We start from the raw sequence: 26,951 nt of genomic DNA on the forward strand, positions 1-26,951 counted from the left end.
CGAGACGGAGGCGAGAGAATGGCTGCTGGAGGAGGTTAGCATTTCTGGTTGTTTGGTTTAGTTATTTTAAATGACATTAACGCAATCAAGCGTTCTCCCATTTTCATATCCAGTAAAGATTTTAGCATCTGTTGTGCGAAATCAAAATGTATGTCGAAAGGAGTTCGACCTAGTCTTTAAACCTAAAACGCGTTAAGTTGCTAGTTACTTTTTAGTAAACAAAGGTATATTTTGGACACTCAGTAATGTTTAGAACGGTATTGTAATTATTTAAACTAATCCTGTTTGTTGCTAGACTGTCGGAGAATACGTTGTGTCTGTTGACACGACCTGGCAGTAAAACTGGGTTCACACGTTGGTGTTCTGGCTGCAGTAGTACCAATTCATGTGCTATTTAAATGGTTGAGCTTTTCATTCATTTACATTATAGAAAACGGCAGACATCTTAAGTATCGGTGAGTATTTGGAACTGTCCAAAATACTGAACAAGGACGCATTCTCTTAAATGCTGTATTATATGCAGCTACAATTCTAAACTGCTGCTGTGGTCTAGCAGTGTTAGACCTTTGTTTGTTTTGCTGACTCCACAGCTTCTGGAGTTCCAGCTGTTTCTTTGTATGATCACGTTGCGTTGGTCTGGGCAGCTTAGTTTCTGGCATTCTTGACTCAACAAATGGTGACACGTTTTACAGTTGTCCGGCAGTGTATGTGTTGCATATCCACGTTTTGAGATATCATATTGTATCTCCCAGCGGAACAGCTTATTGTATATAATTAGCCAAGACTGTCAAAAACAAACAAACGAAAAAAAAGTGTATGTATATCTAGTCACAAGATACTTATGTTTACCAGCTTTAACCACAGGATTGTATTAATGGTTTTAATCGACCAGTAAACAGTATGAGGCCTCTACTCTCTAGCAGTACTGTTCTCGGATTACTTTTTTTTTTTCTGTTTGTATAGCACCCTTGAATGTAATCGTCTCTCAAAAGGTATGCATCTTTGAACCTGGTCTCTACTTTGATCGGTGAAAATATGGTGCTGCAAGAAGTACTATCTGTCTTGGCCAGATTTTGTTGGTGAGCTGGGATGATGAGATATTACCCTACATACATTTCACTCTACTGTCATTAATAATCCTATATCACACTTTCAAAGAATAGAAGGGATGTTATAAAGCTGTGAAATGCCTGTATTTATGGTAAGGTGGCCTGCATATAGCAGGTCACACTAATTTTAAAGACTGGCAAGAGGGTATGCACTTGCACTTTTAACTGTATTTCATGTTGCACGTTTAATTTTGCAGATATAGGTAAGCTTTTACAAGTACAAAATGGGATTCCTGCAAACACAAACTACAATGGGATGGACCCACTTCATGCTTGTAACATTCTCCAGCAGCTTAAATCAATGTATGAAGAGGAGCAGCTCACAGATATTGTGGTAGAAGTGGATCATGGAAAAACATTCTCTTGTCACAGAAATGTTCTTGCTGCAATTAGTCCTTATTTCAGGTATGGAATAATTATCAGTTAATACTAGGAAATGTGCTACACGGAACAGGAATCTCTTTGACTGGTTTCACAGAACTTGGGTTACCTTAAGTAAGGTTCTGCAAGATTGGTGCAAAGCGGGGTCTGTGAAACAGGCAGTAAAGTCTAAATTTAAGTAGAATATTAAACATGTAAGAATAATCATCCTTATACTTCCTGCTTAATTCCTGTTTTTGCACAACATGCAAGTTTGGAATTCCCCAGGAGACTGGTTGAATTAATTCTCTTGTAAATCTCACACTTTCAAATAATTCTTAATGATTGCTGGTTATTGAGTTTTAAACTGCTCTGCTTGCTTGTTCGTCTCTTTCTGTAACATACTTGAATAGCTCTAAGGTTTAAAGCACAGCCAAAGCTGTGGTTATGTTAGTGAGTAAATGTATGTGCTTATCTTTAGCCTTGGAAATGTAATATAAAGGGATGGCTGTAACTGTCATTACATAAATATTCCAGTTTAAGATCTATGTAAATGAAAACTGTAAACATCTCAAATTGCCTATACAGATAAGATCTCCAGTGGAGATATCAAGTTGTCGTACTGCTGCGGATCAGTTCAAAGCTCCTTGTCAAGCCATTCCATCAAATGTTTCCTGCAATTATTTTTTTCTAGGTCTATGTTCACTAGTGGCCTTACTGAAAGCACCCAGAAAGAAGTCAGGATTGTTGGAGTTGAGGCAGAATCGATGCATCTTGTTCTAGACTATGCATATACCTCCAAGGTCACACTGTCAGAGACAAATGTCCAGGCTCTGTTTACTGCAGCTAGCATCTTCCAAATACCACCCCTGCAGGATCAATGTGCCCAGTTCATGGTTAGTCGTTTGGATCCCCAGAATTGCACTGGGGTCTTTATGTTTGCGGATGCGTATGGTCATCAGGAACTCAAAGACAAGTCACGAGATTACATCCGAAAAAAATTCCTATGTGTTGTGAAAGAACAAGAGTTCCTTCACTTGACTAAAGAGCAGCTAGTCAGCATACTTAACAGTGATGACCTTAATGTTGAGAAGGAGGAACATGTATATGATAGCATTATCCACTGGCTTGAGAATGACCGAGAGAAAAGGGAGATGCACCTTTCAGAGGTGTTTGCCAAATGTATTCGCCTACCTCTATTGGAAGAGGCATTTCTAAAGAAAATTCCTCCCAGCTTTGCACAGGCTTTGTCAATGGACTGGATGGACAAAGGGAAGTCTAGAGGTACCAACGGCTGTACACAGAGGCTGGGGATGACTGCTTCTGAAATGGTAGTGTGTTTTGATGCAGCACATAAACACTCAGGAAAGAAACAAACAGTGCCTTGTTTAGATACCGTCACGGGGAAAGTGTTCAAGCTATGCAAACCACCGAATGACTTGAGAGAAGTTGGGATTTTGGTATCCTCTGAAAACGACATTTATATTGCAGGGGGTTACAGGCCAAGCAATAGCGAGGTCTCTATAGACCACAGAGCAGAGAGTGACTTCTGGATGTATGAACACTCGGGTAATCGGTGGTTGCATAAGAGTCCCCTGCTGCGAGCGCGAATTGGGTGCAAACTGATTCATTGCTGTGCTAAGCTTTATGCTCTCGGGGGACGTGTTTATGAAGGAGATGGTCGCAATGCACTCAAATCTGTGGAGTGCTATGATACTCGAGACAACTGTTGGACAGCTGTTAGCCCAATGCCGGTTGCAATGGAGTTTCACAGTGCTGTTGAATACAAGGATCATATCTATGTTTTACAAGGTAAGAGGTTCTTGAAAGTGTTTCTGTTTTTGTAATTTTATTTTTTTAATTTGTCAGTGTTGAAATTACGTGGTTGCATTGTGAAGTACCATGCAATAACCATACAAGGAGATATCATGGTATTAAAAATAAAATGTAAATCCTGTAAATTGTAAATCCTAGCATGTTGACATTTGTCAGTGTGGTATAATATTTTACAAAGTTTCAAATTTCTTCCTCAGTTTCTTATCTTGCTCTTTGTACAGGATATTATTGTATTACTGTTTTTTTTTTTTTTTCAAAAAGAACTGCATTGTTAACATTGGTTTCTGTAATGACTATTTACTGACAATATATGTATCAATATTTTATTTTGGAAAATCTGAAATGTCTTTCTTTTCTAATTTGTAGGGGAATACTTCTTTTGTTATGACCCACATAAAGACTACTGGGGTCACCTGCCTCCCATGACTGTGCCTCGAACCCAGGGACTTGCTGCTCTGTACAAGAATTCCATCTACTACATAGCAGGAATCTGTAGAAATCATCAGCGCACTTTCACAGTGGAAACGTATGACATTGAGCAGAACGTCTGGACTCGAAAGAAAGACCTGCCATTTGACCAGGCTGCTAGCCCTTATATTAAACTGATCATTCTTCATGACCAATTGCATTTGTTTGTGAGGGCTACCCAGGTCACTGTGGAGGAGCATGTTTTTCGAACCAGTCGAAAGAACTCCCTCTATCAGTACGATGAAGACTCGGATCAGTGGAGAAAAGTGTATGAAACTCCCGACAGGCTTTGGGATCTTGGCCGCCATTTTGAATGCATTGTTGCCAAACTCTATCCACAGTGTCTTCAGAAAGTTATTTGAAAAAGAGCTGTCAGTCAGGGTGTCTGGTGCTACAATTTGCTTGTCTCTGGTACTATCAGCATTTGCAGTATGGGAGAATGATTGTCTTAAACATTAAGGTGTTTATATGATGGGTGGTTTTTAAAGCTTGCACTACTAATTACTTTTGTTGATACTTAACATTTGTAAAACGATTCATAAGTGCAATTATTGTCTGTCTTCTGCATATTTTGAGCCATTTTATTAAGTAGCATTTTAGATGGTTGGTAGGTTAGAATTTTAAAATTAAATGAAACGAAATCTAATCTATTTAAATTATTCATACGGGTATGCACAGCATTTTGTTGACAGGTAGTTCTTTGACATTTTCTGAAGGTCAAAATGTGGTTTAAAAGCATCCAGAATATATTCAAATTGGTGGGCCTACACTTCATAGGATTATTTGTTGTACTGTTGTAGAGATTCTCCATTTTAATCGAGAGAATGTAATTTGTAAGGAAGGGTAGTTCAGTATAAATATTATTTTGATTTCATTACTTGTGTTATGGGGGATTTGATTAAAACATTACATGTAGAATGTAGAACTGCTGCAACGTTGGCTCAATTTGTTATTTATGTTTCGCCTGTAAATGTATCGCTACTCTTTGAATTTAAAGTGACATTGGGCAATTTTTTAGCTTTTTCTGTTCTACCACAATACACGTGTGTCATTAAAAAACATATATATAAACAGCTGGTGCTGAGCGCTATGTCGTTGAAAGAAATGTATTGATATAAAAGACTGAATTGCTTTGGCTGGATTTGTCTGGCGTTTTTAGTTTCATTCATTGATTGCTGAAAGGAGGGACCAAGCCCGATATTCCATCTTTCACATGTAAATACAACTCCAGAGCAGTTTCAACTGGACTCAACAGCGTGAATAACTTGAAAAAACAGACTCTTGAAAACGTTTGAACAGTAGAGAATGTAGAGGTGCCCTATGTCATTCTAAATTCCTGAAGAAACAAATGAGTTGGAGTAGCAATAATGCTGAATCATAAAATTGTTAATAGTACAAACTATTGCTGCAGCTTTTTTTTTTCAAGTGTGTTTTCTATAATTTAACAGTATTATCATTTTTTTCATTATTTATAGTCGGTTTGCTTAGACTGTATTCTGAACAACGTGTATTGTTTAGATTTTGTGGAGTTTAACATTTGTGGTTCATTTTATGCAAACATGTCACAAAGTCATCAGAGTGCCTACTGAGCCATAAACCAAGATTGAGACATACAATATACCTGGAGGTTCATTTGTTCAACCTGTAGCCCTCTAGAATACTGCTGGATATTTTAGAGCATTTACAGTACCAGAGAATGCCCCCTGCTGCATTAAACACTTATTTTTTGGGGTAATCCCAGGATCACTAAATATGTGTGTGTGTGTGTCTCTCTCTCTCTCTCTATAAAAAAAATATCAAGCTCCAGTTTATCAAGGCATTGTATAGCCTAGGTTGTTCAAATCAACCCCTTAGCCTTTTAATATGCACCTTCAACATCTTAATTGTTTCTGAAAACTAAGTCCTAGTCATTGTTAAGCTTCGTAGCTGCAAACTTTGAAGCACCACTCTGAATATATATATATTTTTAATGTATGTGTTCTAGAATAAGTTTAACGTATTTGCGTTTGTTTAAAATGTGTTATATTTTGGTGCTGCTTTTTTGACAATCTTCTATTTACAGAGACGAGACAAAGTGTATGTTTAGTGGTGTGTAGCTAGTTAATACTCATGTAGAATAGAGTTAGCTAATAAGTAATCTAGTAAATTATCATATGAAAGTACCTGCTGTGGTTACTTTTACAACCGTTTTGTTCAATATCTGTGTAATTTTACATTTGCACTACACATTCGTCATTTCAGAAAGTAAAATGAAGCTTTCCTCCCCCAAAAAAGAATGATACAACCATCTAGAAATACAATTAAGTCAGCTATTGGTCTGTATTGTACATAAGAACACAATAGCATTACTGTGACAGCTGTAGCATGCAGGTCTAACTTCTTACAAAAAGATGAAATCCCCCAACAAGGATAGTTTTTGTGTGTATGAAATGAACATCTAAAGCAGCTAATAATATTACATGTAAATACTAAGATATGAAAATAAAGTGAAGCAGAACTGCTTTCAGTTGTGGATTCTGCCATAGTTAACATGGCCAGCACTGTTTTAGCTGGGAGCTTTGTAGTCTGTTAAGCAGTGACTTGAAATGTGTGATTCTCAGGATTATAGCAATACACGGTACTGTATTTGTATAAATCTGTCTGATATACTGGAAAATGTTTGCTGTGCTTGCACATGGTTTGGGGTATCTACCAGTTTTACTTCTGCTTGAAGCATAGATGTGCTTTACTTGGCTTAAATGATTAAAAGAAGTGGAGCTTTGCTCTGTTAACATACTAAATATGATTGGCCATAAGGACAAAAATGTGTAGTCCAAATAAAATGTTAATTTTTTTTTTTTTCTTTACAATACTTTCAAGATCGATTTAATAGAGAATAATGAATAAAAGAATAAGTTTCTGTCAATTTTATTGGGTTTTCTGTAACATTTAAATCTCAGACTCTGAATATGATCACTAAGTTGAATTTCTTATAATACCGTGTGTTTGCATCCATTATCAGGTGTAGTGGCAGGGATTTATTTGGTTAAATGAAGTATTTTCTGTTTTCAAATGCTGTTAATGGCATCGCAAAGGAAATTACTATTCTGTGTAAGAAGTGTTCTTAGCAAATACTTATAAATAGATTTTGCTTTAAATTTGCATGTATCTTCAGAATGAATAAATAAATACAATTACAAACAGACACTGATTTTCTCAAACATTTGTGGGAATCCCCTTTTTAATTTCCATTGTGTGTGGAAAAGGCTAGTCATTTTCATAAAATTAAAGGTTAACAGAAATTCAGTCGAAAAGGGGACGCATGTATTTTCTTTCCCTCCTGTCTGCTGCTGTTGTCAGTCAATAAAATTAATTTTCTCAAGTTCTGTTCCATTGCCAAGTTTAACTTGTGTCTGAATGTATACCACAACTGCTTATTGTCATATGGGGTGAACCTCAACAGTATGTTGTCTAATTAATGTTTTAAATCTACATGTTTAATTTGGAACTTCCACTTCAGTTAATAGTGTATACTGACCTCCAATCCGACATGCCTGAACAAGTTCCCAGTGAAAATTGGTATCTAATAACATTTTAAAACACAGTAAAACTGTTTATGCAATTATAGCCTACACCAAAGTGGAGTCTGACTACCAGTTGGTGAATAGTCACTGTAGGGTCACTGTTATATTTTGGAGAAACTGATAAGCTAAGCATTATCTCCAAGTCAATTATCTACCATGCCACGTGGACTGTTAAAGGTCACTGAGAAGAATGTTGATGACCATGTTCTTTGCATAGATTTGATTATTTTGCTTTTCCAGAGTAAGATATTAGAATGCTTGAAATTTCAATATACTGCCTTACCATATAAAAAAGAAAGAAAGAAAGAAAAAAACATTGAAACATTCTCTTTTTTTCCCATAGAATTTCTGCACCTGACCAGAAGTAGTGGCAAAAGCCCGGTATAAACTATCCCCCAGCCAGGAGCGCACCCAGCAACGGCAGTGCTTTTAGGTGAGCCACAGGAGACATGACGCTATTTGTATGATACAATATGAAATACGTTATCTGTTTTAAATATGACACATTTAATTTATATACTCTTAATTATACTTGTTTTTATTCTACTCACTATAACAAAAAAACTCTGTTAACTGCGAATTCAATTGCGTTTCAGGCAGCAGGGTTATCCAGTTTCCTAACCTCTTATTAGCACTATAGTACTGTACTAGCAATATTACCACTATTATAGTTAGCTTATTTGGGCCATTGTATTTTAAATATTTGCATATCCTGAATTATTTGATCTTTCTCTGTCATTCACCGTCGTTGGAATTCTTACTGTTACCCTGCAACAACAGGGCATGATAGCTTGTGGGAAAAAAAAACCAAAAAAAAACCACGACATTCTCAACACAAGTAATGTTAATAAGAATTAGAATAAATTGCTTTTGGTTAAGGCAGTGATATCTACAGTTTATATCTACATTGTCGTTAATAAAAAAAGGGAGGGGCATTTGAAGGGAATGGGGAAACTGAGACCACGTGATCAAAAGTTAATAAACTGCGCGTTTGTCTATTTTCGGATGAATGGTGCTTACTCTCACAACAAAGTAACACGGACATTGAGCAACCTTTTCAGCGCAAGGAGGTAAGACTTTTATCCATCCAGTCATAGATCTTTATTATGGTTATCAACCAGTTTGCATTTTTAGTAAATAAGTTTCCACGTTTGTGTATTGGAATTTCAGGCTCCACGTGTCCTTTTCTTTGTAAAACGGGTTTAAGTCGCTACTTGGTCTGTTAAAAATGTATTTTATTTAAAAAAAAAAATAATGGGGGAATCCCATGCGAACTAAAAACAAAATAAAGCGTTTGTATTGCTGATTTGGTTAGTCTTAAATGTGATATTAGGACATTACGTGACAGGATACTTTTCTGTAACCGAGGTGCTTCTTCCACACCGAAACACCGTGAGTAATGTCACTTTGCAACGTCATTGTTGCAGGTAATTGTACTGGCAACTAGGGGACATTTAGAATGAGATACGCCGGCCCTATGTATATATTATATATATATATATATATATATATATATATATATATATATATATATATATATATATATATATATATAACACATACAAATGGGCTTGTCTTTGGTCAGAATGTCAGTACTTTATTTTGTATGCAGTTGCTTACGTAGACCATTAGCAGAATTGCTTTTTTTTATATCCAACACTATTACCACAAGTACTTTTACTATTTAACAATATTACATTGTTTGCTGAAATGCTTTAATTGGACTAATGTAAATTTATAAGGCCACAACCTGACTGCATGCATCTGAAAGCCCTTCAGGTTTAACTTTTAATAAACTGAATTAGATCAAAATTGAATTTGGAACTTTTTTTCTTCATTGAGGCATAAAGATTAATTTTAAATAAATAAATAATATCTCCTGTTAATTACGGGAAATCTTGAATACTTACACCCATATAGCTCACACTTAATCGTAAGCGTTTCCTTTCAATGCTAGTTTATTACTACTTATATTTTTCTATTACACTGTATTGTATAAATGTGATGTCAAACATAGCGTGTTAAAGAACGGTAGCTGTATGTATGGTAAATTCTTATGTGTTCTACTGACTCTCCAGGAATTTGAACACAGGTACCATGCCACCTCAACCAGCTACAAACCTGGGATATACCCCTCCTGATGGCGGATGGGGATGGGCAGTTGTTTTCGGTGCTTTCATTTCCATAGGATTCTCCTATGCTTTCCCTAAAGCTTTAACTATCTACTTCAAAGAAATCCAGGAGTACTTTTCCATTTCCTACAGTGAAATAGCCTGGCTATCTTCTATAATGTTGGCAGCAATGTATAGTGGAGGTAAGTTCAAAGGAGACAAAGAACAGTGTGAGACCACAGTAAACAGCTTTTCATATATATATATATATATATATATAATATATATATATATATATATATATATATATATATATAAACTTGAACACAGTGTGTTGAAGGTCGTTGGATTTAAAAAAAAAAAAAAAAAAAAAAAATCAGATATAAATACTGTCATTGGTAACATTGTGTGTTATTAATTGTTTCTCAAATTGGTGGCTATAGAATATGGGAACTTCTTTCTTGTAAAAAAACACCCAATTTAATTTACTTGCAGGCAATATGTATTAAACTTGTAATCTCACTGTGGAACAATTTCATTAATAGTTAGTGATTTGCAATTTGTGAACCAATCAGTTTACTGTCACAATCTACAACAACTAGACCTGTGTTACACTCCACACCTGTGTTAAATGCATGTTGAAAAGTTAGATTTAGTGAAGTTTTCTCTTGCAGGTTTGTGTGTTTCAATGCCTGACTGAATGAATGAGTTGAGTTAATGTGTCTGCAACCCAGTAAACATGTTTATCTATGGGCTGCACAAAATGGATCGCTGCCAAAAGCATGTGATAATGATTATTAAGTAAATATATTTAACTGCTGATTTCATGCAATCCGTCTTCCTTAATTCTAAGATCTGGTACCCCTGGTTTTATTTTGTGTTTTTTGGTGTGTTAATCGTGTAGGTGAGCTAGGCTGCCATATTGTGTTGCATGACCTGTTTAAGGTTTTTTGGATCTAGAGAAGGCACACTGAGTCATTGGCTATGTTAGCATAAAATCCATTACCAAAAGAAAAAAACAATGGACCATCCTGCTGACTTCACCCATACGGAAAGGAGCCCGGGGTTGTGGTTGCTGTACAGTAGTGCTTGTTTCACATTCCTCTCACCTTATTTGGCATCTTTTTGCTGGTTTTATGACTATATGTAATTAATATGTTTTATTTTATGGGTTGCTACTAGCCACAGTTCCTTGCAAGACAGCTCTGCATTACGCTTACGTGGAGCACAATCTAGGTAATGCGAGCATGCTGGGAAGATTTTGGGTCATATGCTTGCCTTTTATGTAAATATACACATTTCCATTGGCTTGCATTAAGTAACGAAGTTTCCAAAATTCCATGTTTAGGACTTTTGAATAACTGCTACATTTATGCAAATTCAGCCTTTCCACTCCTCTTGTTGGGCTTGTTTTTTGTTTAAGCACTTAGTATTTTTAACCTTTTAATGGAAACACAGCTACTTAGTAGTTGGTGCACAACTGATGTTTCTTAATACAGCTTAAAACCTTTCAGTGGTAGACTAATTTGCTCAAATGAACTCCTTATTACTGCCATAATAAAATACCCACAACAATGTAGAAGAAAATCTGTTTCAAGACCTGGGAATGGGTTAGGTAGGTCTGTGAAAATGTGAAGTCAAGATTTGCAAGGCAACTATAATCAGACATGTTTCAGGTTGCGCACTGTGACAGTGCAGTATTGAAAATACTGCTCCTCTGTTCTATACAAACTGGAGTTATGGTGTGTAGATAAGGAAATGTGGTTACAGAGATAAAGAACACATAAAACTAAGCACAACATATTATTGGTAACATTCAGTGTGCTAATCTTGTCTGATGTTTACATAACTTGATCAGCCTCAAGGTATAAGATATGCTTTGTCCAAGATGTATACAATATAGATTCTGTACTTTTTTTTTTTTTAAGGAGTCAATTTGTAATCTTTAAGTTTGCATGTTAGGTGTACGTTAGACTCCCACCTTTCATTGATGTGAATAGATAAAGGCAACTAAGGTAATCAGAAGCCCTAATTTAAGACCATCTGGTATGAATGTTCCATTGGTCAGCTACCACGACAAGATAAGTACAATATAGTGTATAATAAATTGCAGGGCATTATTACATGAACATACAAAGTTAACTAGTAATGCCAGATAGTCAGTCAGTTGTGATTGTAAATGTTAAAATATTACCTTTTGCATTTGTGAACTGTGGAAAAGTGGTTAACAGTGTGCAGGTGCAGATGATCAATAAGTAGACAACAATAATCCAGGTGCAATGGTGTTTAATTATTTGTAATAAACAATGTTGACAGGAAATACAGTGTTGCTCTGTTTTTAAATCCACGGTTGGTTCCCAAATAAAAAGTCCCGTTCTTGTTCACCCACACGTAACACACACCCACACAAGTCCACAGTGTGTGCTCTAGTGCTTGTGGTTAATATACAGTCCTTAGTGAAACAAAGTGCAGTGATGTTGATCAGGGTTTAGTGCTGGCCTTTGGCTACACCCCCGGATCGTGTTAGCGGTCTAATTAACAAAAAACAGTATTTAATAATGGCAAAACAAACACTCACTATTATCACAGCATAGTTTTCCTTTTAGTTAACAGTTTAACCATTCACAAATGAACAGATCACCTCACTACGTCCCCTTTTTATACCGTCAACCATGACCCCTTGGTTAACGAGCGCACCCCCTCCTCCAATCCACGGAGGCCACAACGTTAATCTTCTGGGTCAATGATTTAGTGTACCGTAACTCAGCCCCCTTTCTAGATGGCAAACTTCCGCCTAACCCTGGGAATGAACTGTCGGGCCATCTAGTCCACAGTACTGTGTTTCCTTTACTCAGCACCCTTACAGATCGGGAAGGAGATCTAACACCAAAAATCATTCGATTTCCATCACAGAACCTTTAACAACCTTTATCACATGAGTCTAGCCTGCCCTTTCTCACACCTGCATTTGCCACGTAACTCCTTCGCTTTGTGTAACAGGGATGGCTGGGCTTGAAACCCTAATCGAAATGCTCCAGCAGTGAAAGGAAGATTCATAATAAATGAGCAATATTGCTGCAGGCAATGAAAAAAATTTAAAAAAGGATGCATATTACTAGCCGTAGATATGAATTTTATTGCATTTGGATTAAGGTAATCTATAAAATGCTGGATATCCTGTGACTGTATTGGAGCAGTGATCTTTGTCTTGCATCACGCTGACATTAAGTGAAGACTGGTAGCCTTTAATAACTGGTTCATCGTGCTTACTCTCCGGGTAATTAAAGTGTTGGTGTGTTATAAACCAATTTCCTTCAGGCTTTTTTTGTATGTGGCCAATTACTTTAACTTGAACTATAAACTTTGCTATTTTAAATTCTACTTTTAGTATCTGACTTGCCTACAAAGATTGTATTCAACTTTTTTCATTTGAGAAAACCGAATAATAGTCATGTGATTTGGGTTTAAAGAACAGGATGAGTGTTACATTTCAGCCCTGCAGTATTGTATTCATTTGTCGTCCCTTGTTGTCATAAGATCCGAATTGTAGGTTTGAGCAGAATGCATTTAGAAGTGGCAGAATGAGGTGCATTTATAGAAAATTGCTTTCAGTTTCTGCTACTATTGATGGTGAAATCTTACACGCTGTGTACTTAAGTATTTGTAGCTTTGCATTTATTTATTTATTTTAGTTTTTTTTTACCTTCTCTGTATTGTGCTTTTCAAATGATTTGATGTGTACCTACTTCAAACCCACACAGTCCTAACATACTGTGTATGACACATCTTTTATATGATAATTCAATGCAGGAAAGCTAAAGGATTTATGCATCATACCACGTTAGTTGCTATAAATACATATTTAAGTATCATTCATACTTTTATCTAGCATATGTTATGTAACATCCATTTATTTTACTGTTTCGTTGTTCAGATCTGTAACTAAATTGGCTATTTAACTAGCTTGAAATATCATTGGATGAGAAGATTAAGAATTTGGAGAAATCTGTCAAACTGCTTCAAGGTCACAGTTTCATGAGTCTTTGCTGAAGTTGCCTTTTCAGTTAGCAGCAATAATGGAAGGAGGAATCTCTGTGAAATATTCTTGTGTACTTGCTTTGAGTCACAAAGCTTTATCATTTTGTTCTTGGCTCCATTTAGCAAAGTCACCTGACATTTAAAAGGATGGGAATAAAGCATCTGCAACTGATTCGAAACAAAAGAATTAGTACCGTAATGTTAAGGAAAGAAATAACTTGGGATTCATACCATTTTATTTTCCTATTCTCAAATATCTGTTATTTGGCCATGACTCAGGGAAATGGAATTTGAAATAAAGTATAAAAGCTGTTTTAAGATTGTTTATATACATATAGTAGCAAAGATCCACATTTGTAAGGGGTATGTTTTTAGTGGGTAGTGCAGAGATCAAATCTGTATTGGCACTTCTCTACTGACTTGTGTGAGGTTATCCACTTTGTTGATGTCGCAAAGCTTTGTGATTGACAAGGCCTCTGTAGAACAAGAAATCCCTGTTGACCACATGCGGCTTGAGACTTTTTTTTTTTTTTTACATAAAGGTTAATTTGCTAAAAATGTTAGTCACATAAATGTTGAGGCTGAAAAATGTGTCAGTCCAAGAAAAGGTTTGAACTACAAGCTTAAACTGAATAATGTTGTAGTGCTTTAATTCCTTAGTACTGTTCAATATTAAATAGGACTGTGACAAACAGTATTCAATCATTGTAATAACCTTACTGTAGATATATTTATGTTCTGGTCTTTTAAAGAAACGTAGTTATATTTGCAAACTCTCCAAGCATTGAGATTCAAATGTTAATATTGTATGATTTGGGTGCATTGTCTACAGTATGTTATGTGCTGTAGTAGCCCCAGTTTTGTAATTGTTTTATAATCTATCAGAAGACCTTGGAGGTCAGTGATACCCCGTGCATTAAAACCTACTTTATTAATAGTTTCATTTTTATAGGTTGAGCTGCACCACCACATCCTATAATTTCAAATCTTAAGGTATGAAAATATACATGCTGCAATGACAAGTGATTTTGCTGTTTTTACCTTAAAGAGCAAATCCGGGTTTGAAATAGATGAGGAGCGATTTTTTTTTTTTTTTTTTTTTTAATTCAGTTCATGATCACAGGTTTTGCCTGGTTCTTAGAACACAGTAGGCAGTGAGCAACCCTTGTTAAAGTCCCTTATTAAAATCAGTTTTTCTATTGTGAAGCTACTAAACAAGGCTTAGCATGCAGATTCAAACAGCTGCTTGATAACACCAGACAAACAGTTGTAAACGTAAGCCTTGCTATGCAGTTTTAAATAGATTTAATTTTAATCTGAATTTCAACAACCTCATATCAAGTGTGACTCCAGCTTTAAATGCCGCTTATAAAGATCAATCAATCACCTATTTCCGCATCGTTACTGAGCAACTACTGTACTGTGTGCTGAGAAACTGACACTGACAGCACCAGACGGGATGACAGGAACAAATTCTCACACGTACGCATGCGGTCTTCACTAAAGTCCCAATTTAAAGACAGTACGTTTCGCTGTAGCCCCCGAGATTAAATTGTTAGCTAGGTGGCTTTTTTTTTTTTTTTTTTTTTAAATTAGCATTGGGAGAAAACAGCTTCAGCACAGTACATTACAGTAGAATCTGCCAGAACTGATGGGCGCTGTATCTACTATAGATACTAATGAGAGCATAACAAACACAAAAGAAAAACAAGGGAAACACCGATCTTTTCAAGAAAGCTGTATACATGGATTTAATATTTTTAAACGCTGCAATAACAGTTCTGATTGTGAAGCATCCACACTATAATTTGACAGAACAGGTGATTTATTTGCACTATGTGGGACCCCCAAGTGTTTGAGCCCCGGAGCACTCACGGAATCTCCGCCAGTGCTCCTGTTATCAACAAACTGATTATCGCTCACCAGTACTGTATTGGTATAAGAAGTGTGTTTTTCAAAAAGTAATTTCAGCTACCAGTAACTTAAAGTATGCTGACGATAACACTGTGTAACAAATTATTATTATTATTTTGTTCTTGGGTAGTAAGTGTTATTTCCTAATTGCTTATGCCTCAAAAGTATAGAAAATGGCTATTATTCCCCACAAACTTTGCTTTTGTGACCAGGACAGGTAAATTTCAAAATATCACTATTTCCAATGAGAAAACGGGCGCTTTTGTGTCTTTTCGTTCACATAAAGTCAGAAAAAAACAACACATGAATCCAAATTAACATGTATTTATATTAAAGTAATACAAAAATGACTCAAAAGATTTAGAAGGGAGTAGTTTTTCGAGATTTACGATTATGCTGTAAATTTGTTGGTTTTTTTTACGTGAATGAAGACAAAAAAAACCAGTTTTCTCATTGGAAATAGTGATATTTTGAAATTTACCTGTGCTGGTCACAAAAGCAAAGTTTGTGGGGAATAATAGCCATTTTCTATACTTTTGAGGCAAGCAATTAGGAAATAACACTTACTACCCAGGAACAAAAATTGTGTTACATAGTGTAATGTAAACAACACCAAGCTACAGACAGCGAGTCCCAAACTTTAAATTTGTTGCTGTTTTATAGATAATAACTTTATTATGAATATATTGTGTTTTTGTTTTAAGCGTCATACTATCATAATGTTCATTATGGCAATTGTTTGTTTATTAGTTTTAAAATGTTAAAACTACCTTTGCTAATGACTTCTTCAGTCAGGGTCGTAACCTCGTGTAAATCTCCACATTTCTGTAAAATGACTTTACGCTTACTTAAAAATGCAACTTGTTTTAGTAAATTCAAACGATAAACTTTGCATTCCACACAGAGGGACAACACAAACATAAAACGTCATTAAGTTTTCTAAGCATTATTTGTGAATGCTTATTCACCACTGCTACACCCCTTAGAAAATTGACTTCCCTGCATTTTTAACGCAAGACTGAACATGAGAGTGTGTGTACATTTAAGTACTCGCCCAGAGGACTACTGAGTTACAGACATCAACTAGTCCTCATCAGATATAATTCACCGTAGGTGAGCATGAGTTTCTACCCCTGCATATTGCTCCTGGAATCGATTATAGTGATTCCATGTTGATGTCAGCAAGTTCTATCTTATGTAAGCTTCATATACTTCATTACAGAATTGCTTTTAACCTCCAGTATTGCAACATTATGTTCTTGTTCCAGTGACCCTTGTTATTGCATGAAGCTAGAGTGCAATTCATTTGAAGGCTGTCTCTTTCTAAGCAGTAAGGGCCTTGCTCAACTCCTCTGGTTTATCTTGCAGAACATCAAAAGCAGCAGCAGAGTTGTGATCAGCAGTTCAGTGACCTCTGTCTAGGTCAACATTTTTCTGATTTGGAATAGTCACTGCATTTTGAAAATAATCTCCTTAATGTAATATAATGGTTTAATATCTTTGAAACTCGCACTAGCCCTGCACGCAGTCCTTGGCTTTAGAACTACTTTCATTTAAGTATAATGTGTAAATAATCTTGAGCCAGGAATTGATGTTGGTATTCCTCCCTATAGCTCAATGAACAACTCATTTTAGTACAAACAATAGCAACAAAAAAAAGAAACTTTACAGTATAACCTAATTATATTAAAAAGAGTCAATTTTCTGATGGGATTCATAATGCAGAACAGAAAGCAATGTAATCCTAGGATAATCTTCTCCTGTTCAGCTTTTGTGCACTTGATGGTGACTCGCTGAAAGCAATCTCGAGACGGTCCCAAGAGTTTTTCAGTGTTTATGATCATCGCTGTGGAAAGCTCAGGCTCTTGCTTGATGAAAATATTGAACATAATAAAAGGTCTTGTGGTTATAGTATATACAGTTTGTCTTTTTACTGTGTGGTACTCCTTTCAAGGAAAAAAAAAAGTTGGCTGTTTACCAAAATGATGCTTAGTTATGATTTATTACTTGGATTTGATTGAATTTCATTTTAATAATGTATATCGTTATAAATGTGGGTGCCGTAGAGTTGATTGCTTAGATGGTAGGCAGTTCAGATATAAGTAATGACGTGTAAGTGCATAAAAGGTAACTTTTTTATTTTTTATTTTTTTGCAACACCCTTGGATTAAACTTCAGTGAGACTGTGAGCATCACTAGCTTTGCCTTTCTAACGTTCAAGAAGCCCAACGTTGTGAAATGGTTAAGAATCACTTTCCCCAAAAAACCTGGGGGAAATTTGGCAAATTTACAACCTTGCCATTATAAATATCAAATACACCTAGTGTGAACTTCTCAAAGTCAATAATTAACATGCAGCTTGCTATCCACCTATTAGGAAACTTAAATTTCCTAATATGTGGACTCTGACTTCATGCTGACATTTCGGCTGCTGTGGGAGCTTTTTAAAGCTGTTCATCTGAGTTGCACCTTTTAGAAAAATTGAGTAGTGTGTAGTATACAAAGTGTTGTGTTCCACAGATAACCACTCTGTCAAGCCCTGATTGCTCAAGCAGAGCCGTGTACTATAAACAATTAGAAATGATTTGGCTCATTAGTAAAACATGATTAATTCAAGAGAGTAATCCCTGACCCACTCAGCTTCTAAATTTACAATAATGAATGCATGTATTTGGTATGCTTACTGCCCTTGCACATGTGTAATTAATTGCTGTTACAGAACATGAATCCTAATTCTCAGGGGTAGATTAGGTAAGTATTCAGTCAGTTTTATCATATTATATATATACCTATATATATATAATATATATATATATATATATATATATATATAGATAGATAGATAGATAGATAGATAGATAGATAGATAGATACAACAAAGTGGGTTGGGTTGGTTTGGTGTGGGTGCTTTGGGTTGTGGTTTTTGGGGGGTGTACACAAAACCACCCAAACCCCCCCCCCCACCCCCCCCCCCCCACCCGATAGATAGATAGATAGATATATAATATAGATAGATAGATATAGATAGATATAGAATATTCACCCTTCACCCTTTTAATGGCCCAAAACAGCTGTTTATTTTTCATGTTGTGTAGCATTTTTTAGTTTTTTGTGCAATGTCCTTTTTCTCACTTTTTTTTTTTTATTACTTAGGCCCTGTTAGCAGTATACTTGTAAACCGCTATGGCAGCAGGCCTGTGGTCATCGCTGGCGGAATCATGTGTGCAGTTGCAATGGTATCTGCCTCTTTTGGCACAAACGTCATTCACTTGTATATCTGCACTGGACTCATTGGAGGTATGTATTCCTTGTCAATAGTACATGTTTTATGTATTGAATTTTTACATCTCGGTTTGAGCTGGTCTAAAATGACAATAAACCCAAAAATCTGAAGCATGAGCACTTTTTAAGAAGGTGGATTTGTGCTGCAAATCCTTTTCAGATTACTGGTCTATTAAACAAAATGGAATTCATTTCTAAACTGCCCACTGGAAACTTTTAATAAGTCAATATTGAAAGCTGTAGCATTTGGCACCGAATGCATTTTAATTAGAAATACTTTGATTTAATAGTCTTTGGATGCCCTTCTGCCTAAAGCACAGCCTATGTCCAACGTTCCAGGAATTTGTGGTGGGACTTGTTGAAATGACTGCACCTCAATTGACACTTTGACTTGAAATGTTGAAACTGACCTCTTGTTTATCTTCTTGCTGCTTATCTGGGGAAACAAGCAGCACCAAAACCCAGAAATCCCATTGATCAGCTCTGATAGTTCTGATTTCAGTTTGGGAAAAGGGTTAACTAAACTGGGTAGATGCCATGCAACTATGACTTCTATTTTGCCACCCCCCCCCCCCGGCCCGTACTGTAAACTTAGGCCCATGTCCCCTTTTGCATCAGGGAGGGCACACTTTAGTCCAACTTGAGTCCTCATGGGGAAAGGTAACAAACTGTAGAATCAGTTCTTTTGCAGTACAAACTGGCGCTGGACTCTAGGGAGGAGTTAAATTGCAAAATAACAACAAATAATTGGAACTTCTACCAGTCACCTCCTTATGGGAGTTGCTTGCCTTGTCTCCCAGCTCGGTGCTTCTCTGGTTGCAGGGGTCATGTTGTAGTGCACACTTACCTCAAGTAACCATGTCAGAGCTGGGTTATGCAGATTTTGAAAAGTTCCAAGGCTGATCTCCTCTGTTTGCAGTTGTTTTGGAGCAGGTTACTTTTTTCATTCTGTCTTGATCTACAATGGCAATCCTGCCAGTAGTATTTTAAAAGCAATGCTCCTTTGTTGCTATGAGTGAGGATTGTGTGTAATTGACCTACGGGGTTTTCATCAGGTTGCAGCTTAAGGTGTGGCATGACAAGGTTCCACTCTTTGTAGGGAGCCCAGAGCAACTTGCAAGACTAATTACCCAGTAAGGAGAATGTGTGAGGAATTAATTGGCACAGAATGCTAGCTGACATTTTGCCCAGATCTCGTTAAAGAGCCTTTATTTGAAAGTTAACTAAAGTTCATTTTATACTATGCTAGTTTAATGGGCTTACACCAAGGACAGGAGAAAAGTACTAGATAAAATCATGTTGCGTCAGTCATAACTACACCTTTTATCTGGCATGTTGTGCACCATCATCACTTACATTGTGAAGGTTTTATAAATCACAAAGTGCGTCCTGCAAACGATATCCTGTTTATTATTATTTAATAATATGCTTGGTGCATACATGATATATATACCCTTGCACTGACAGAAATGTTGCTCTAATTCAGGCGCTTACAATAATTAGATTTACAATCACATATCACTTTTGAAACCGATATACTTTAGTGTTATGCAACATATCATTAGAATATGTTTCCAAAGGTTTAAAATGACTTCATTTTCACTGTCTACCCATCTAGCGAAGTTATTTATGTGAAAGCTAAAAGATTAAACAAACAAACAAGATTATATTAGACTGGATTTGTGCCAGAGAAATTAAATGGTCAGATAACTAGGAGTCCTACATGATTGCTGTATTGGTTAAAATGAGAAACTTTTTTTAATCTAGTTTCTGGGTTCATAATTAAATTCCTCTGAAAGCTGAAAGGATTCAGAGCTGCTATTTTTAATGTCTATATGGAAGTGAAATGCATTTGATTGAACTTTTCTGTGTATTGAGTTTATTTCTGTACAAATCATACAAAGACATGTCTACAGCGTACTGCCAAGTAGATTTAAACACTGTTTTTGTTTTCTTATTTTAAAGGATTTGGCCTTGCCTTCAATCTCCAACCATCTCTGACCATTATTGGGAGATACTTTTTGAAAAGAAGACCAATAGCTAATGGCCTCGCCATGGCAGGAAGTCCAGTCTTCCTTTGTGCCCTGGCCCCCCTAAATCAATTCTTGTTTGACACTTTTGGCTGGAGAGGCAGCTTCTTCATTCTGGGTGCCATGTTGTTAAACTGTTGCGTGGCTGGTGCTCTCTTTAGGCCTATTGGAGCACCACCTAACCAAATCCAGAAAGAGACAGATAAAGAGCTTAACATGCCCTGCAAAGAGGACATTACCAAAGCAGGCACAACCGAAAAAGTTAATTCCCAAGTTGTAAGCTTGCTGACTGGGAAGGAGCAGCAAGAAAAGCAGGACTGCTGTCAGAAGATCAGTAAGTTTATAGATCTTTCACTTTTCAAACACAGGGGCTTCCTCATCTACCTTGTAGGAAACATCATCATGTTCTTTGGTTTCTTCGCACCCATTGTTTTCTTGGCACCATATGCCAAGCACCTTGGAATCGATGAATACTCAGCTGCATTCCTGCTCTCCATTCTCGCCATTGTTGACATGATTGCCAGACCTGGCACTGGCCTGATTGCTAACACTAAGTGGATAAGGCCAAGGATTCAGTATTTTTTCAGTTTTTCAGTTGCATTTAATGGTGTCTGTCACCTTCTTTGCCCTTTGGCAACAGGATATTCAGGACTGGTTGTATATGCAGTAATCTTTGGTTTGGCATTTGGCATGGTCTGTGCCTTGCTATTTGAGACTCTTATGGACCTTGTGGGAGCACAGCGCTTCTCCAGTGCTGTTGGTCTTGTAACCATCATTGAATGCTGCCCTGTTCTTCTAGGACCTCCACTTGGAGGTGAGTATCTAACATTTCAGCTCACGTCTTCATAAGATAAAAGCTTCTTATATGTTTACAATTGCTTAATAGACTGCCTTTGCATGAGATATATGGTTCACTGTATCGTTGACACTCACAAACAGCTAAACTGTATTGTTCAGTATTTGTTCAATGGTAGCTGTGCATTGAAAAGATAATTTAGTTGCTATGAACCCTGAACCTGTTTGGGGGGTGGGCTAGACTATAATTTCAATGGTGTTAGTGGTCATAGCAGAGTTAAAACACCTACCTTCAAAGCTGTAGATTATAGAGCGTTCTGCTAAAATTGGATTATCGTCGGTGAATGAGTTTACTCACAGAACGTGCCAGGAGAGAACCTGTAATTGGTCACGCTTATTTACTGTTCTGCCATGAGCGGTGAGCTCCTTGTTCTATTGAACAATCGCTGGAGAATTCTTCTGCTTTACAAATTTATGGAACATTTATAAGTGCTAACAACTCCTAAATGATGCCAAGGTCTCAAAACTACTTTGCTTTTTGCATGAGTTCAGTTGCACAGTGCTTGCAAATAGAGATACAGCCACATCTGGTCTCCTATTTCAAGAAAAATGTCTGTACCTGTTGTATTTTGCTAGAATTTTGTGTTGTATTGCATTAGTAGTTTGCTAGAATTGTGCGTTGTACTATATTAATCTGTGTGTGCAGACTTTTTTTTTATTTTAAAGGAAGTTCATACGAAACACGGATGGAACATGAAGAAAAAAAAGATTCAATGGTTTTGTAAAAACAATGCAGTATATTCATTCTGTATGTTTTATGGCTGTGAAAACAGGCTTTTGATTGATTTAGTAAAAATGAGGAAATGTTCAGAATTCAGGCAGGTGGTAATATCCAGGCTTTAAACACACCTCCTTTGGTATAAAATTCTCTAGCTAGGTCAGAAAACAGGTCATCTGATTGGTCGGCTATGGCCGTTTTAAGGTTCTGTATTCAGTGGGCATTTGTTGAAAAGGCTATTCTGTGTACTGTGAATGCTAGATGGTTACTGTCTTGAAAAACACTTGTTGAGTTTTGATGAAACTGATTATATACAATAGAGGCTTGGTGATGTACGCAATGTAGCGATTTACCTTTTACAGATAGTGTGCTGATGCACCCCTCCGCCTTGCTTTTAGTTTTAGTCTTAAGGGATTCCAACTTAGTAAAATGTTGTTCAATTAGAGCTTGGCCTGTAAGTTGTAGCTGTCTTTGCCTAACTTGTTGTCACATTATGGACAGTTGGACCATGTTACGAAGATAATAGCTTATTTCATGTTTTTCCTCTGGAAGATTTTCCCCACCATAAAAAATCAAATATGAAAAGTTTATCTTGTTCCTCCTTTTTTTTAATGAGGCAAAAGTGTATTGGCTGTCTGGCATTCTCTGTGACCTGCTGCAGAGTTCCCCATTTAATGAAGTAAATAAATGGTTCCCTACATGTTTGATTATTGTACCTTATTCTCGGGGGAGGGGGGGGGGCAGAAGCATTGCATTTACTTTTACAAGCCTACTCATTATAAGCTTCAAAGTGGTCTGACTGGTAAACCTTTAGGTCACCCTAATTAGTGGGGGAGATAGAATTGCTGTAGTTAGCCTTTGCTGGGTGTTTTTAATGAATTTCGTTCAGAGACTTCACTCATTAAAGATTCTTACCTGGATGATTATAAAGTTGTCGGAACATTAAAAGGCAGTGGTGATGCCAGATGGGCATAATTACAGGCCCAATCATGGACTATTTTTAATGGCAATTATATTCTCTAGTTAACACAAACGACAAATAGGATTAATCAAACCTTGGCCTTTGAGTCAGGGTGTTTTGAAACGTGATAATCTTTAACTCCCGTACCTTCCTTATTGGTAAGTACACCTCATTAAGCTTCACTTTTAATTAGTTTACCTAGCCCGTAACCTACGCTTGTTTTTGACTTTTACATAGAGTAGGAGAATAATTATGATTTGGAAGAAATTTACGGCTGGAATCTTCATTTTCACAGTATAATATGATGCACTGTTTACTTTATAATACGTACATAAATGTCAAGCTGTGATGTTTAACAAGGGGACTATTTTTTTTCAGCAAAAGTCCAAACAGATGGATTGGGTTGCTCTCTTTTTGAGAACCAAGAAAAAAATTAAATAGTAGACAGTAGATTTGAAAGACATGTAAGCTGCAGTCAGATCCTTTTTGGCTTGTAACTTTTTCAGTGATGTGTAACTGTGCCCTGGAAACAAGAAGACATCATCACTGTTCTAGTTCACACCAGAAAGACTAAATATGTATTCTCATTATTCAGCCAATTTGCAGTAAGGTTGTTTATAAAATCGGATGTACTGGTTTCTGACAGAACTGCAAGCTGTAGGTTAACATTATGTAATGATTTGAACAGTAAGGAGGACCAATTTCTTGTCATGATTGGTGAGAGGGCTTCCTTATCTGACATCTGCCTAATTTGTTACACATTGATCAGTGATCACAGATCAGTGTGATAGTAAATACAAGTAATCCCCTTGTTTATAGGCAGTGGTGCTAGTTTCTTTTACAGTTGACAAAGTACAAGATGTGTCTAAACTAAAGCCTTGTACTATCTGTATGTAATGCATTGTAATGAAGATGCAGATACACACTGAATGTATGTAACACATTGTAATGAAAATGCAGATCCATATTGAATGCAAGTCTATTGTCATATAACTGAGGGTCTATTTTGTTTTATTTTTCCAGGTGCACTTGTGGATGCTTTTGATGACTACAAGTACATGTACTATGTGTGTGGAGCTGTTATGCTGTTTGCTGGCCTTTTTCTTTTTATTATGAATTTTTATAACTACAGGATGTTGGAAAAGGAGGAGAAGCAAAGGCAAGACAAAGTGGTGGAGATGAAGAATGCAAAAGACTTGCCGAAAGCTGAAGGCGACAATATTCAGCACAAAGATGATGAGGAAAATGGAAGACCTTCCATTGAGGAGGGAGATATCGAGAAACATGAAACAAAACTGAGCCAAGCCTAAAATAAGAGGGACATGCCTAAGTATTGAAAGCAATACATCACTGCCTGAAACCAAATGTTCTGGGCAACCGTCTGCTGTCGAAGTGTCTTCTTACAATGAGACCAATATGGTAAACCACCTTTCAGGGGCCTTAATGGGACAGCAAGCTCCTGTTTATTTGTAGTGCATCCTAGAGATACGTCTGTGCAAAAGTATGAATTTGGGCAAGACAAATACAGTTTGTATCCGGTACACACAAATACCTTAGGGGCAATAAATTATAAATTTTTTATTAAATAAAAAAAAAAAAAAATTAATGCAGGCATGTTAACACTTTTTTAGTAAACAGTAAAAATGCCTGTTTAGCCCGTTTCACTCTGGCACTCCTACTTGGGTCTAGGTCGGCCAGGGTGTCCTCAGCTCACCGCGCACCAGCGACCCCTGAAGTCTGGCCGGGAGCCTGCGGGCTTGCCTGTTAGCTGCCCGGGAGCTGCGTTGTCCTCCCACGCTGTAGCTCCTGGGTGGTTGCATGGTGAATCCGCAGCGTGTAAAGAAGCGGTCGGCTGATGGCACACGTTTTGGAGGACAGCGTGTGCTCGTCTTCGCCGCTCCCGTGTCAGCGCAGGGGTGGTAGCAGTGAGCTGAGCCTAAAAATAATAATTGGCCATTTCAAATTGGGAGAAAAAAAAATAAAATAATTGGCAACGACTACATTTTTAGAAAATAAAAAATTGTGGGGCAATGGTTCAGACCAGAGAAGGATGGAAGAATGGAAGTGTCTGTAACAAGGTGCTGGGGCATTGATACACGCATTGTGTACTTGTGTCTGTCACCCAGCTGTACTCTGCTTTATCAAAAGCAGTGTGAAATCGCGTAGGTTCTGACCCGGGTAGAGCATGCCAGTGTGAAAGGGGCTTAAGGTTTTACCAAGTGGATTCATCAGAATGGTCCCAATAGAAAGTGGCTTTTATGGCAAAATCATGTAACCTAGGTGTCCAAAAGAATTACTTCAAAGATTACTTCTCTTGAAATTTTAAGATTGAAAGGATTTTAGATTTTTATTTAAGATTTCAAATTTTTTGGTATTTTTTAGGTATTGTTGAGGGTATATTCTTGTAACTTTGCAAATACAAAACAAGTACAAGTTTGTCAGATTTCACAACCATTTATTTTATTAAACTGGTGTGACTCAATAGTTAACTTTTAACTTTTTTGTCTGTCTAACTAAACCAATAATGTTAATAGGAGGCAGTACAGTCCAGTTCAAATTAGAGATTGCATTGACGGACCTTATTACTACAAGCCCTGTTTCCTGGCAGGTTCCAACCTGAGACCCAGCTGAACTTCATAGCAATGGGATAAAAGGAGTAACATTCATACTTGAAACAAACAATGATCCAAATAGCAGGTGTGTCTCCTAATGAGTTTCTGCAGAAGTACTTTGGTGATACATGAATTCCACCTGCTGTTAGTGCAGACCTGCTAGGTATCAAATATCAATGTGTTAGGGGAGTGGTCACTGGTAAAGATTTCATCAACATTCTATATTGAAAAGTTGTTGCAGTTAAGAGAACCCTCCTTCCTGTACTAATATTATGGAGAAGGATTTTTCCTTTGTTTAGATATTAATGCATGCATTTAGCATGTGCTCAGATTTTTAGAATAAAAAAGGCCAATTTTTATTAGGACTTATTGTTGAATAGCATCCTGTGTATCCAAAAAAATTAGTTTGCAACAAATGTACCAAACTCCTTATTTCAGATATGTTAAATACAGCTGAAATGGGTCTGACTGCGCAGGTTCACATGTTTTGGACATGCTACTGTTTGTATCATTGTTAGACAACTGAATGCTGTCCAAGTGTGCTTAACATTTGTATACTGGTTGTCTGGTTTTGAGTTGCTGTGAATGCATGGTATTTTGATGATGCCTTCAGCACACCACTTGTTCTGGTTGCAGGAATGTAGTGGGGTCATTTTGATTAAGTCCCATTGTCTGACTGGCACAGGTAAAGTAGTCAAGTACAGCAGTGAAGAATTAGTGAAGTGTCAACTGAGAGAAACGTGTATTAGTTAATCATTGCATATAGTTAAAAAAAACCAAAAAAAACGTTAACAAACAAAGCAATAGCAAGTAGCCTTGGGTTGAATGACATGTTGAAATTAAACTGGATCCAGACTGATTTACTTTCACCATATCATAACACAGACATTGTGTTCTCTTTAATAAAGCCAGGAGACTTTGAATAAAAATTAAAGTTTCTTTATTATTATTTAGGCTATTGTAAATACCCACGATATGATGTCACCCAATGCTGGTAATTTTAAAGATTATTACAGCACAAGACCCCAAGATAAAAAATATAAATACTGAGGAACTGTATGGCAGCTGGATCTTATTTGCCAATAAACAAATAA

The 26,951-nt window shown here is 36.7% G+C and overlaps 2 protein-coding genes across 6 annotated transcripts; both read left to right on the forward strand.

The window, feature by feature from the left end:
- Positions 1–7,084, forward strand: LOC121298034 (kelch repeat and BTB domain-containing protein 8). The gene is made up of 4 exons (XM_041224764.1): positions 1–34; positions 1,307–1,514; positions 2,164–3,281; positions 3,672–7,084. Exons 1-4 carry the CDS (start codon positions 19–21, stop codon positions 4,133–4,135), a joined length of 1,806 nt encoding a protein of 601 aa, XP_041080698.1. The 5' UTR covers positions 1–18; the 3' UTR covers positions 4,136–7,084.
- On the forward strand, positions 2–25,001 carry LOC121298035 (monocarboxylate transporter 2-like). 5 transcript variants are annotated; one of them, XM_041224768.1, is made up of 6 exons: positions 2–34; positions 7,680–7,769; positions 9,415–9,650; positions 18,553–18,696; positions 20,647–21,525; positions 24,269–25,001. In XM_041224768.1, exons 3-6 carry the CDS (start codon positions 9,434–9,436, stop codon positions 24,553–24,555), a joined length of 1,527 nt encoding a protein of 508 aa, XP_041080702.1. In that variant the 5' UTR covers positions 2–34; positions 7,680–7,769; positions 9,415–9,433; the 3' UTR covers positions 24,556–25,001. The 5 variants fall into 5 exon arrangements, with proteins under 5 accessions (XP_041080702.1, XP_041080700.1, XP_041080701.1 ...); XM_041224766.1 differs by lacking the exon at positions 2–34 and adding an exon at positions 1,429–1,514; XM_041224767.1 differs by lacking the exon at positions 2–34 and adding an exon at positions 7,503–7,577.
- The last annotated feature ends 1,950 nt before the right edge of the window (positions 25,002–26,951 follow it).

The sequence above is a fragment of the Polyodon spathula genome, chromosome 23, assembly GCF_017654505.1.
Source record: "Polyodon spathula isolate WHYD16114869_AA chromosome 23, ASM1765450v1, whole genome shotgun sequence".
Lineage (NCBI taxonomy): Eukaryota > Metazoa > Chordata > Actinopteri > Acipenseriformes > Polyodontidae > Polyodon > Polyodon spathula.

Excerpts from the sequence above, each read along its gene's own strand:
- LOC121298034 (XM_041224764.1), top strand. Across the intron at positions 1,515-2,163 it reads GCAATTAGTCCTTATTTCAG|GTCTATGTTCACTAGTGGCC; the intron begins GTATGGAATAAT and ends ATTTTTTTCTAG. Across the intron at positions 3,282-3,671 it reads TCATATCTATGTTTTACAAG|GGGAATACTTCTTTTGTTAT; the intron begins GTAAGAGGTTCT and ends TCTAATTTGTAG.
- LOC121298035 (XM_041224765.1), top strand. The coding sequence starts at position 8,282 with ATGGGGAAACTGAGACCACGTGATCAAAAGTTAATAAACTGCGCGTTT. Across the intron at positions 9,651-18,552 it reads GGCAGCAATGTATAGTGGAG|GCCCTGTTAGCAGTATACTT; the intron begins GTAAGTTCAAAG and ends TTTATTACTTAG. Across the intron at positions 18,697-20,646 it reads CTGCACTGGACTCATTGGAG|GATTTGGCCTTGCCTTCAAT; the intron begins GTATGTATTCCT and ends CTTATTTTAAAG.